This window comes from Centruroides vittatus, unplaced genomic scaffold (assembly GCF_030686945.1).
Source record: "Centruroides vittatus isolate TY-2023 unplaced genomic scaffold, ASM3068694v2 contig_862, whole genome shotgun sequence".
Classification (NCBI taxonomy): Eukaryota; Metazoa; Arthropoda; class Arachnida; order Scorpiones; family Buthidae; genus Centruroides; species Centruroides vittatus.
In genome coordinates this window covers 767,599-781,922 of record NW_027122562.1, presented here as the reverse complement: position 1 = coordinate 781,922, position 14,324 = coordinate 767,599, and the positions used below count along the sequence as shown (strand labels likewise).

Below are 14,324 nucleotides of genomic sequence, written 5' to 3'. Positions count from 1 at the left end.
ATTGATGATAAATTCTATTATATGTTCTATTGTGTAAATAGTAGAAAAAAAGTAAGAATAATTTTGAATGTAACTCTTCAATGGATGTGTAGATATGCAATTCATTTATAAATCCTGTTTGATTAAAAGATGCTACAATGTGCAAATCCTTCATTAGCTATTCATATTAAAATGCTATTATTATTTCTACAATTTTAAAATGTTCCTTTTTGTTTTGATACTGCTTCAATAATTGAAAATCAAACTGATGAACTGCACCCTATAATCCAGGTGTGGCCAAACTTTTATCCCTTGGGGGCTACTTTTTCGGTAAAATATAGTCTGCGGGCGACTATGAATATGGGAAAACAATTTTAGGATATTTCAAATTTTTCATAGATATTCTAATAAATAATTAATAATGATAAATAAATAATGATAAGTTTTTATTTTTTTTCCAGCCTGTACTTGGTTTATTTATTCTAAAATAATAGGGTTAAATATTAATAACATTTAAAACAATAATTAATAAACTAACATACCTGCTTCTGTTCGCTGTATGAATAAATAAAAAAAATTAAAATTGAAAGTAAATACAAGTGCACAAACAAGGAGTAACAAGTGGATTGAAGCCCGGGGCTGTCATGTTACTGTTTGACACATGATTTTGCACCATTTTATGCGATTGCCATTTATATGCGCATGTGTTGCGACTACAATTAATTTAAAAGTTAACATTCATTTGCATTGTTCATCGGGATAAATACAAACAGTATGGGTACATTGCACAGACAGTCTACGAGGGCTGTTCAGAAAGTTCACGGCCTTGCCTATATGCGGGGCTGTGATCAATTTAATTTTTGGCGGGAATTATTCAGACATCTTTGCTAAAGATACAATACCAATTTCTGCTTGATTTGTCGTAAAGTTTTGCCACGACCGCTTAGCAGATAGTTAGTGTGCAAGTGCTTTGTCAAAAATGGAGAAGACGGAGACTCGTGCGGTCATAAAATACCTGACGAAAAAAGGGTTGACCCCATCTCAAATCAAAGCTGACATGGATGAAGTTTTGGGAGAGTCTGCTCCTTCGTACACCACTGTGAAAAAATGGACAGCCCTTTTTAAATCTGGCAGAGAGAGAGTGGAAGATGACCCTCGCAGCGGACGGCCGTCAACTGCTGTCACTGAAGAAAATATCGACAAAGTTCACGATTTTGTGTTAGCAGATTGCCGTTTGAAAACATGCGAGATAGCTGAGACAACAGGCATCTCTGTCGACCGAGTGCACCACATCTTAACCGAAAATTTGGGTATGACGAAGGTCTCAGCAAGGTTGTTGCCACATCTGCTGACTGCCGAGCAAAATTGTGTTCGCACTTTGATGTCAAAGGAGTGTTTGGACTTCTACCAGAAAAATCCACAGGGTTTCTTGCATTTGTTTGTGACTACTGATGAAATGTGGATCCATTACTACACTCCTGAAACAAAAGAACAGTCGAAGCAGTGGAAACACCACAGTTTGCCACCACCAAAGAAGGCAAAGACAGTTCCATCAGCAGGGAAAGTGATAGCTTCGGTCTTTTGGGATGCTAAAGGCATCATCTTTATTGACTACCTAGAAAGAGGAAAGACCATCAATGCTGTCTATTACTGTGAACTTTTGGAAAAACTGAAGAAAGAAATCAAAGAAAAGAGGCAACACTTGAAGAAGAAAAAAGGATTCCGTTCCACCACGATAATGCACCTGCATATTCTGCCAGAATCTCCGAACAAAAGATAAACGAACTTCGCTTCCAATTAGTTCCACATCCACCGTACTCACCTGATTTGGCCCCCAGTGACTTCCACCTTTTTCCAAACCTAAAAAAATTTTTGGCTGGAAAGAGATTCCACTCAAATGATGAAGTCATCTCTGAAGTGAATGAGTATTTTGCACACCTTGACAAATCGACCTATTGTGATGGCATAAAAAAGCTAGAACATTGCTGGAATAAGTGCATTGCTAATAAAGGAAACTATATTGAAAAATAAAAAAAGTTTTAACATTATTTTGTTTGTTGTTCTATTTGAGGCCGTGAACTTTCTGAACATCCCTCGTATTATTGTAAGAATAAATTATTGAATTAAGATTTTTAAACATTAATTTAAGTGAAAGCAAATTGTTCAACTTTAGCTTCACGGGCTACTTTCTAAACTTTTGTGGTTGACCATCCCTGCTATAATCCATAACTTTCTTCTTTCATATTTCGAAAGATCAAAAATTAAATGTCCAATGTTTTGGCTTTTAAGAAATGATGCAAGAGTTACGTTTATTTTGTGCAAAGTTTTTACAGATATTTACAATGTTTTGCCTCATATCAATGAAGTTATATTAATTTCTGCTTTAAGATTTTTTTCATTTCATTGATATTTATTTTATAGTTAATGAGTGTTCATAAGGTATTCTTAGTTTTATTCAAATAAAATACACATAGGCATTAAAATTCCTCATATAGGGATCCTAATTTGAAAATAAAATTGATTTATATATTCACTTATATACAAAACATAATGTGCCTTCTGCAGGATTGAATAATAATAATAATAATGAAATTATCACAGAAAAATTATTAATTGTATTTAAAAAAAAATGATTAGCAATAATGGTTAGTAGTAGTATAAAAATTTTAGGCTATAACCACTATTAAATTGTTGTTTTTAAATTAAATTTGTTGTGATTTTATAGCACCGAACTGCAATATCCAGACGTAATACCAGATGCAAAAAATTGGACGGTCGACGATGTCGAAAAATTTTTAGCGTCAGTCGGATTTTCCGAACAAGCACTTATTTTTAAAGAGCAGGTATTTCGATCTTGCAATTTTTGTCTTTGCAAATGTAAATTTGAGAAAAATAAATTGTTAATATACATTTACAGGAAATTGATGGAAAGTCTCTTCTTTTAATGAAGCGAAGTGACGTGCTGACGGGACTGACCATCAAGCTTGGTCCCGCACTCAAAATATATAATCACATAAAGAGGCTTCAAACTGGTCTTCCAGATGGGCACACCATTAAATGATGTGCTGTTAACTGTAAATTATTTGCCAAAATTACTTGTAGTCAATTTGTATGTACAGAATCTATTTATTTTTAATCAGTTATTTTTATTAGTGCCGTTCTCTCGCATAAATTTACTTAATCTTTAAGAAATTAGAGTAGGCCATCACACATTTTCTGTAGTCCAAAATATTAAATAATTAACCTCTTAAGTTAATTATATTTAAAGCTTTTAGTTTCACAAAATGCACTTGTATTTCAATTGTAAGTGTCACTATCATTTCAGTTTCTCAATGTAATATAATTAGCTTGAACGTGTTTTAAAAATATTTTATAAAATGGGCAGATCTGTAAAATAAAGAAAACAAATTCTTTTTACAGAAATTTCGTAGAAAGAATGTGTAATAATTATATGTTTGTAAAATTACTTAAGAGGTTAACTATTTCAAAGTTCTTTTTTTGATTTAAAATATTTTAATGTATTGATAAAAAACTTATGCAAGAACTTATCACAAATAATCATAAAAACTTTGCGTCTGTCAATTTTTTATAAAACTTCAATCAAATTGAATCAAATTTCAAAATTAGATATTTATTGCAATAATTTTAAAGAAATTGCATTTGTAATACTGTTTATATTAATACTTCTGATAAGGCATATTTTGCTTTTAAGAAGTTTACATTCCAAATAGAAACATATCTCAAATTAGCAAAACGAGGAGAGGACGACATAAGACCGAAACAATGCTTAAATTTGAAAGAACGGCTTTTGTAAATGCAACTGTCAAAACGGTCCTTCTTTAGATTGCTAGAATTACTTTTAATATTGAGTGTTGAAGCGGGCTAACATAAATGCATAGCACCATGATGTTTCTCTGAAATAATTTATTTTGTTTTGATATATTTGTAGAATAAGCATGCTGCACCTTAAGAAAACACTACGAAAAAATTTTGATATGAAAGAAAAATCTGTCATCAGTTTTTATTGCATGTATAAATACTATTGTATTTATTATGGATGTTTATTAAGCGATAAACATTTTAGAGAAAATATTTTTATTCTCATAGGCGGACAAAGTATGTAATTTTGCATGAAAATAATCTCTCAAAAGTAACTGAAAATGTTAAATAAATGCACAATTATTTTGAAGCATATAAAAGCGCGTTTATATTATCCCATTACTTTTGTTTAGTGTTTTCTTAAGGTAAATTTGACCACAGTTTACCTGTAGTAAAAATGTTGAATTTGACAAATTTAAAAAAATTGTTCTTTTAAATTAGCATATTGTGAGACATTTTCATATTGCATATATTGTAAACTCCCCTGAAAAACCAGTTCACGCACGGTGGACCTCGATTTGCTATTCGAGAGTCGTCGGAGGAGTAGACATATTTATTCATGCCAAAACAGTATTCATCTTACGATCCCAGTCAGTTTTAACACGTAATAAGTTTCAAACAAGAAGTGTATGTAAATATATATATTAAAGTCTGTATATTAGATGTCAGAGGTGCTCAAATTGAAGAGGTGCTGTTTTTTTGAATTTTCCTTTGAGTGTAATAACTGTTTAAAAGAATTTTGTGAATACTTTGATATTTATCTCCCTTTTATTTATTTGACGACTTGTATATGTTAAAATGTTTGTTGCAGAATTGTATAGTTAAGTTCTATTTTCGTAAAAGTTATCTATGGTAAAATCATTATGTTATGTAAATAAAATCATCATCAAGAGAAAATTGGATAAACTGTATCAATTTCCATTTGTAAATTCAACAACACTTTTTATTGTTTTAGTTTAAATGCTCTTTTTGATTTATTGTACAAACTAATTTACAAAACATGATGGAATTAAAATCTGTTAATGAAATGATTCCGTATATACATTTATGAGTTCGGCCATTCCATAAAAGATATCTATTTAAAAAGAATTTATACAAACAAAATATTTGAGGGGGAAACTGATGCAAAGTCTATTTGTTACAAAAGCAATTATACAATATGATGCATGATTTAACAAGTATTTTGAAAGAGAAACATTTTGATATCAAATTTTTTTCCCCTCATTCGTTCTTAAATGAAGCATAGAATTATCTGAAATTAATGCTTCAAGTTTTCTTATATTTTACAACTGATTTTAAAATCTTGTTTTAATTTTGCTAACTTGAAGTTATTCACTCTTTTTACCTATTTGATTACATAAACATAATTGCAAACTTTATGCCAAAAACTTTTATACAGTTAACAAAGCTCCTAAAATAATTTATATTGTCATTTGAGCAATTTTTGAGATAAAAACATGAAATTCAAATGTGATTTTGTGTAATAAAATGTACAGTTAATGTAAATCACAAACCAGGCATGATATAAGCAATATTATCCAAAATGTGACAGAGGGTTTCTTGAGAACAGCCATTCAGTTCTGGCATCTGGGATGTCAGACACAGTAAGGGTCCAAGGGCACACAGAGTGGAATCTAATAAAACTGAAAGACTGCCTGATACGGCTATTTGACCCTGAAAAATATTTTGTAAATAATTAATGTTAAATTATCCCATTTTTTCTATAAGAAATTATGTTTATTTACTTACTTCATGTTCAGTCAGCCGTTGACCGATGATACTTAATGATTCCCCTAAAAGTTTGAGATGTGCCGCCACATCTAGAGAGGAAGTTCCCACGGGCCTGAATCCTTCATGATTCGGGCTTCTGACTTCGTCCAACTTATTATTATTGGTTGTATGAGTCTTAGATAAAAACTTTGGATGCGAATGATTTGGCCTTCCGGTGCTTATCATTGATCCTTTATGAGCAGCTTTCTTTGCTTTCCTTTTCCAAGCCTGAAATTTAACAAATGATGAAATATTCTTTTTTAATTTTATATGAATACTTGCTTTTGACTTATGACATGAACGGAAAAATCTTATTAATGCAAAAGTAAAAATATACTGAAACTGAACTTTTGTATCATCATCATCTAAAATTTATAAATAATTCTGTTGTACCAATTTATAAGGAAAAGTACTCCAAGTCAATTTAAGGAATATAAAATAAGTACATAAAGGAAACAAAAAAATAACTGAAAACTAATTCTCTTAAATAACAATAATTGCAATTTTTGTCCTGTAATGATCACAAAAATACAGTTTAAAGAAAAATAAATGTGAATTTATATATAAATTGCTAAATTTATTCCCAGAGTGAAGTATGCTTCACTTCAGATCATCTGTGAGAAAATAGAGTTTAATAACTTATACCGGAAAAAGTAACTCCACTCCCAATAAGGAATTAAAAATTTTTGTTTGTATAACTGATATTGAATAATTGAAAACAATTTCTTTGAAAGAACATTTGATTAAAAATAGCTAAATAGACTAATTTATAAATTAATAAACATTTTAATTTTTTAAATAACTTTGTGTGTACAACACAAAAAAAATCATTAAGATAGCTTGTTTATATCAAATGACAATAAGTGAATTAATGGAGTAAGTTTTTTTGTGCCAGAACAGTTGTGCTGAAACATACTAGACTGAAAAACTTCTGCCAAATTAAATAGGGTGGGCAAGACCCACTCAGGATAAATGAGGTCAAGTAGCATACATAGTACAATAGTTGCATATCACCTGGGAACATTTCCAGTGGTTTTTGGAATTTTCTACTTTTGTCACATCATGTCAGCATTCAGAATTTCAGATAAAGGATTCTTAATCTGTACTCAATAACCAAAGTATTAGATTTACAGTAGAGAATCGATTATCCGACTCAATTGGGAACTGGGGTTGGTCGGATAACTGAAAAAACGGATAACCGAAAAGTATGAAAAATACATTATTAGTATATCCCATGTAATCAGTATATTAGTATATAGCTATTAACCTACTTTGCGTTGAATTTTCATCGATGTTAAGCCTAACAAAAATTTTTTTAAAATAATAATCATCGCTATTGTATCGTTAAAAATTATTTCTTCATTTTGCACAAAATAAATACAGTACTGTACATTGAAAAATATAAAACAAAGAAAAAATATTCTGGTTACATATTTTACATAAAGTAGGCCTATACATTAGAAATAGAAGTCCAAAATTTTTTTTGCTTCACAATTGACACGTTTTTTCGCCACTAAATCTTGCATACGTTTTAAAAACAGCAATTCAATAGCATCGTTAAATAAGATTAAGCCTCGTTTAAATACTGGCCTCCCTTTCATGGTCGAGTCAGTGTTGCCAGCTAAAACATGTAAAAATTTAACAAAAATAATATTAAAGTAGCCAAGACATAGCCAAATATTGTAGCGCCACATCACTAGCAGACATTTGAATTTGCCGACTAGAATGCAGTCGGTTAACCGATGTGACGGTTGATCGGGGTCGGATAATCGATGCTCTACTGTAATTACTACATTCCTATATCTAATTTTGCTATTTAAACTTATTTCCTTCTAAATCCATTATCTGATAGATATCAATAATTATAACAACATCCAATATAGTATATCAAATTAAATGAACTTTTTCAAACTTATAAAAATTTACCAAATGACAAAATTTATATTAAACCATGCACAAATCAGAAGTCTTTTTGAAATTAAATATTTATCTTACCATTTTCTCTTTCTCTGGCATTAATTTCCAAATTTCTCCCATTTTTTTACTGATTTGAGCAAAATCTAAATAAAAATTGATAATTTTATTTTAAAGACTAAATTGATCAAATAAAAAATATACAAATATATTGATAAAAATATTTTTATTTTTAAACTTTGTTTGCTACAAAATATAATTTTTTTTTCTGAGTTTCTCTATATAAAATAATTATTTAAAATTAAAAACAAACAAACAAAAAAAAAAATATACAAAAATATGTAAAATTAAAAATATCAGCTGAAATGTAGTTATTGTTATAATAAGTTATATTGGTATTACATGAAAGTTTGAATTACAAATTTAATTTCTTTAATAAAATTTATATTTGGAGTCAGAATTTATGAATGTATTATCTTGAAGATAAATTATTCATCTCCCAGACAAATTTTTTGCAAAAGTGTTCGTTAACCTATCATCCACTGTATTTATAGTCATTGAAAAGAATTTGAAATGTTTTGAAAAGTAGTAATGTTAATATTCTTTTCTAAAATATGGTTAAAAAGAACTGAAAAAGAATGATCACCCAGCTGTAGATTAGTCATAAGTATTAGAAAGGTCTATGATGAATCTGAATTTTCAAGTGAAATACAAAATAACTCTAATTTGATAGTGATTTGATCTTAAAAATCATTTTGATTTTTAAGATAAAATCACACATGTAACAAAATTACAATGACAATGAGCAACAACAGTTGGCCTAAGAATATATTTCTTATAATCTCAGATATTAATAAATATGACTGGCTATATATTACAGAATTTGATATAATTATACAAACTGGTTCCATTCTTTAATCTAATATTGTCACTAAAATGTATATAGATTCAGCTAAAATTATATACTTTACCTGTGGCGGTAAATATACATTCATCCCATTGGCAGTTGTCATAAACAATATGAAAAGTAGATTATTAGTTAGTAAAAAGCAGAAACTTTTTACTAAACAAAGTACTCTAAGCTACAGTCTACAACAAACATCAGTACATAGTATTTTTTAGCCATGCAGTGGAAATTCATTCAAGTAGCATTCATGTCATGGCATCTCTACTTTAATTTATTTAATATTTTATAATCATTTGAAAGTTTTTGTTTGTAACATTTTTGCACTACTAATCAGTACACTGTAACAAACATCTTCATGTATGCCTGGAAACATCATTAGCTCAAAACACAGAGGCAGTAAATATACACACATCTTGTACTCATGGTTATTACTTGGCTGGATGAACAAATTTTATGCCAGCAATTATGAAGACAAAAGGTAGTATAAAAACTGGTGCTATTTCTGTATTGTTCAGAATTCAAAGTGATGGCAGAAAGAGGTCAGAACTGATGATATGAGCAAATTCAGAAACAACAGAATGCTGCCCATCTGCATTGTTATAAGCGTGTGTTAGAAGGGACGGATAGTTAGGATGGGAATAGAAATATTGAGTAACGTTACCAAAACTATCTTTTCTACCCGACAATCTAGAATTGGCATCGTAATAATATTGTACATCGTAACGACCCGATCTGGTCGCTCTTATCAGTTGCCCTCTGGTATTATAAAGCAAAACTTCTTCACCCCTCTGAACGACAAATCCTCTGGTGTCCAACAAATAAGGAGTTTCACCAAAGCTGACGATCCTATCACCCAAATCGTGCACGATATCTATCTGATTACCCATGTATTGCATAGTGACCATATTACCATTTTCGTCGTACGTAAACTTCCACTGATCTCTTCCCATCATCTCTACTAACTGCCCATCCTGAACATTTCAACATTTCAACCTGACAAAACATTTCACTTTACAGAGATTAAGTATAAAAAACAGGAGCACCAGCTGACAGGTACAATATTGTTTCATAAAGTAACTTTCTCAAGGGAGTAGTAATATTTCCTTTCACTTGTGTTCCCCATAAACAAATGGCATAGCTTCATGGTAAATTTTTCAGGAATTGTATTGATGTGTGAACAAATCTAATATCATCAAAACATTTCTCCGATACTACAAGAAGACTGGTTCCATCATGCTTGGACACTGCAATGATGGACTGCAACAACTACCAGGAAAGATTGAATTTGGTATCACCTTATTGTGAAATATTGGCCTAGTACATTTGTGGAGGCAGCAGAATTGTGGAATGGACATAGATTATCCCATATTTCATCTTTAGTGACAGACTACATGACCTGGGTTAAGGTTTGTATAAAAGCAAGCAGAAGTCCATGTTAATATCAATTCAGTGTTGGAAGGATTACTTATACTGAATGTAAACTCAATGACAGAGGCTGATTTATTTGGCAAGTCACCTTTCCCAGTTCTATTTGGAAATATTGAGCAGTGTGTCATCAGATATCTCAATGAAAAACTTGATTTCTTGCTTCATACAGTTTTGGTCAAATTTCCAGCTGTGGTGCACTGTGGGAATGCTTTCTGGCATTGATGATTTGGTTTCATATGATGGTATGTCAACATATACAGTCGAATCGCGAGAAGTCAACACCCGGATAACTCGACACCCTTGGTTAAGTAGTCAGTTTTCTGCAGTCCCAGCCGACTTACATAGGCATTAATGTTAAAAAACTCCAGTTTACTCAACATCGTTTAAGTCGACATACTTTTGCTGTCCCACACTCCAATAAGTCGACACCCCCTGAAAAAATGAATTCACTCCGCATGTGTGGTGCAAACTCATTTTTTTCAGGAGGGGGAGTCGATTTATTTATTAATATATAATTAATATATTTAATAATATAATAATACATTATTATTATTAATATATATACATATTAATAAAAATGCCTTAACATTTTATGTATTTTTATGTATAAAATAATAACAGATAAACAAAAAGAAAATGTACAATCTACATTAACGTCACACCAGAATCCAATTTTGCATTTTCTCATGCCAGAGACATTAAGAATCCTTAGACGTTACTACCAACAAGTGACAATTGCAAAGATGATGTTTTCAAGGCATTCATGTTTGTTGAAAATGAAAGTCGAGATAGTTAAGTGCTCAAAACAAACAACACTAAACGAATTTTTCAGTTTATCATCTACTGAATAATTGTAAATGGAGAACACAATGTTTTGTAAGTCTAGGTTACTGTATAAGGCACTACTGTATTTTATTAATTGTAGTTTTCTGGGTTTTTTTCCAACTTTGCTTTAGTCGACACATCTGATAACTCGACACATTTCCACTTCCCCTTGGGGTGTTGACTTATGCGGAGTCGACTGTAATGCTATCAGGCAATTTTGCACCAGCATTCCCTTCTGTGGTCCACTTATATCCACTGATCTTCCATCTTGTCAAGCCACATATTGCATGCTCCATCACTGCTTGGCTTCACCACAATTGGATCCAAATCGTGGAGTGTAACCCAAATTTCCTTGATCTGATCTGTGGTTTGTTTTCCAGGAAGAGATGCTAAAACTCTACAGTACTGCTTCAAGTACCTGAGAAGGTAGTACTTGGAGCAACACTGGCCAACATTCCATAAAACTTACATTACAATGGTGCATCATTAAATTATCAATATGCATGCTGCAGAAGGAGAATTCACATAGTAATGATTTTATGTAAGTACGTGGTGCATGTAAATTTATTTCCTTCATGTTTTGTGTATAATGATGTTTCCAAGTATGCAGTACATTGATATGTCTGTTACATATATGTGCTAATTTTTATTATAGAGATTAGATCAAATGCAGTGCTTTGTTTAGTGAAAAGTTTCTTTAAAAATTGCAAACAATTCTGTTTTTTTCTTGTTGTTTATGACAACTGTACATGGGGTGTGTACATTTACCCACATGGATAAGATATATTCTTGTACTGTTCTTATTATAATCATTTTGACTTTTAAGATCAAATCACAAATGTAACAAAATTACAATGACAATGAGCAACAACAGTTGACCTAAAGATATATTTCTTATGATCTCAGATATCAATAAATATGACTGGCAATCAGTTTTTGTTGTCCATCATTGTTATAATTTTTTTGTCTACATAAAATTTACCTTTACATTTCAAAATCCTTCAAATTTTATTCTGATACCAAATCCAATCAAACCTTGGGTTTTCAAACTTAATTTGTTTGTAAAAATTGCTCAAAAAGCAATTTGTTCTATATATATATATATATATATATATATATAAAGAAGCATATATTCTGTCACTGCCAACTGAAACTAACACTTTAGAAAGAAATGCTTTGAATAGAGCTTGTATGAAATATAACCAAACTCTGCTTGTATGAAATATAACCAAATTAATCAAGATGGACAACAAGAACTTTATCCACATTTTTTAAATTACAGTTTCAGTTTTGGTGTAAAGGCCAGAGTTTTAATTATTATTTTTAGTTTTAATTAACTGGTTACCTATTATTAATATTATAATATTTAATGTTATAATAATAAATTTTTGTTATTTAATTTAACTTAAACATATTTAAATATAAATTCTTGAATGCCATTTACATTATGTGAATGTCAATTATCATGGTTTTTATTAATTAATTTGATTTTGACTCAATTGTGTCATGTACCAAAAAACAGAAATAATATCTTTCCTGCATGTGCATTGAAATCTAATTTAAAATAGCAATGCCATTGATGATTCATGTCATAATATCTATGACATGAGACAAATCTCAGCATCACTAACTTCTGAATTGATAGACTTGTTGTTGATTGGTCAGACTGTTGACTTTCTTTAAAATATGAAGTATAGGAAATTGACCATCTGTAGCTGGCTCTTGCCGAGAAGCTCATTTGGCAACTGAGTTATCATATTGCAACTGAAAGCAAATATGGGTTCAAAATTTTGTTTGTGAACCAAACTGTTTGAAAATGAAGGTTTGACCGTATGAATATTTTAAATTTTCTCTATACATTTAAAAATATAGAATGTAATTAAGATTCAGATATGATGAATACCTGAACATAAATAAAACTGACCAAAAACAATAATTGTAAATTTGTTTAATAATTTACCAATAAATTTTCTGTTATAAAAAGATAATCAAGTAGTTAGTGACAAGCTAATACTTGAAAATAAATCCAATAAAAGTATTAAAAATTGTTCAAGTAACTATATTAATTTAAAAAGCTTACCCATATCTGAATGCTGTGCAACAATTTTCCTCCTGTTTTCACTACACCATAACATATAAGCAGTCATTGGACGATTAGGTTTTGACTAAAAGAAAAACTCAAAATTTTAATGTTTATTCAAAAGCTTTATTATTGAAAATTGTAAAAAAAAACTTATTTAAATGATGATGATATTGATAGAAATGCAATAACAAAGATCAACTTAATTTTTATTTAAATATTCACAATAAAATTCAGTGATTTTTTGACAAACAGCTTTAATCTATACAATACAAAATAATATATCATAAACATTCTAAGTATTAAAATATTCAAAACTTCAAATTTGTATTTAGCTTAACTAGGTACTGTATACTAAAACATGTCTGAATACATTTCATTCGATTTAAACAATCTTCAAGTACTGAGAAATAACTTTAATGAAAATATAAAACAGAGGTGGGCAAGCAAGAGTTCAGTGGGAGCTGAAATGTAGGTTTTGCAAAATGCATGGGAGCCACAGTTCTGTACTGTCATGGCGGATAGTATGGTAAGGCAGGAAAGGATAGGGTGTCTCCCATCTGGGTCAAAAACTTGTTTTCAGAGAATAGATTTGAAATGTCAATTTAATTTATTGCACCAACTCGAAAATAAATTACTAAATATTACATATATATAATTGCATATTTTCACAAAATTGTGGAAATAAAATTGTAAAAATAATAACAAAAAGCAGAAATTAACACTATCAGCAAGAGCTGCATGTAACTCAAAAAGAGCTGCATTTGCCCATGTCTGATATATAATGTCAAATATCTGTCTGATGGATTTAAGTTGTAAATAAACTGAATAATACAAGGTATCATAGTGTTCTGATTCATTTTTTGTTAGATATTGTCACCATATGTAATGGTATTTAATCTGAAAATACAGCAGTCCAATCTTCATTAACTGAATAACTATCTTGACAGAAAAGATCAGATTGTCAATGACAGATATCCTATAAATATATTGTCTATATAAATAAACTATATAAAATTCCAGGTAATTGCAGTTAAATTATGAATTATTTTAGATTTTTGACTAAAATAAAAATCCAGATTATTAGTATTTATTCAAAAACTTTATTGATGAAAACTAGATTTTTCAACATAAAAACAAATCATTACTTTTTATCTAAATTTCTTAATAAAATTAAACCCAAAAATATTTTATTAAAAAAAAATTGAAACAAAATAAAAAAATCTCTCTATTGGTTTCTAACTTTTTGACAAGTTGCACTAACAACTTACAACAACAATTTTTGCTTGAATGCCATTTGACAGTTTTCCTGAAGAATAAATTAAAAAGCTTGAAAATAATAAGAAAATTTTGCTTTTATTCAATTTATTTTCTCAAATTATATTTTCTATCAAATTTTAATTGTGTATTATGCTTTTTACATATTGAAATGGATAAACTATTAAAGAATATTTTGGAAAAGGTCTTTTCAATGAAGAATTATTATTATTTTAATATACAGCAGTTTTTCTAAAACTTTTGAAAACAAATTATTACTATGTT

The 14,324-nt window shown here is 29.8% G+C and overlaps 2 protein-coding genes across 3 annotated transcripts in view; one reads left to right on the top strand and one right to left on the bottom strand.

Annotated features, from left to right (window-relative positions):
• LOC136982665 (sterile alpha motif domain-containing protein 1-like) overlaps positions 1-4,889 on the top strand; it is a 55,175-nt gene extending 50,286 nt beyond the window's left edge. Inside the window, exons 8-9 of the mRNA XM_067279228.1 lie at positions 2,705-2,822; positions 2,897-4,889. Of these exons, the coding sequence (XP_067135329.1) occupies positions 2,705-2,822; positions 2,897-3,040 (262 nt within the window). The 3' untranslated portion in view covers positions 3,041-4,889. The remainder of the gene's footprint in view (positions 1-2,704; positions 2,823-2,896) is intronic.
• Positions 4,890-5,085: 196 nt separating this feature from the next.
• Positions 5,086-14,324, bottom strand: part of LOC136982666 (HMG box-containing protein 4-like) — a 31,373-nt gene continuing 22,134 nt past the window's right edge. For both annotated transcript variants that reach the window (XM_067279229.1, XM_067279230.1), the window contains exons 5-8: positions 12,783-12,867; positions 7,624-7,688; positions 5,608-5,856; positions 5,086-5,532 (exon numbers count right to left, since the gene is read on the bottom strand). In XM_067279229.1, coding sequence (XP_067135330.1) covers positions 5,365-5,532; positions 5,608-5,856; positions 7,624-7,688; positions 12,783-12,867 — 567 coding nt within the window. In that variant the 3' untranslated portion in view covers positions 5,086-5,364. The remainder of the gene's footprint in view (positions 5,533-5,607; positions 5,857-7,623; positions 7,689-12,782; positions 12,868-14,324) is intronic.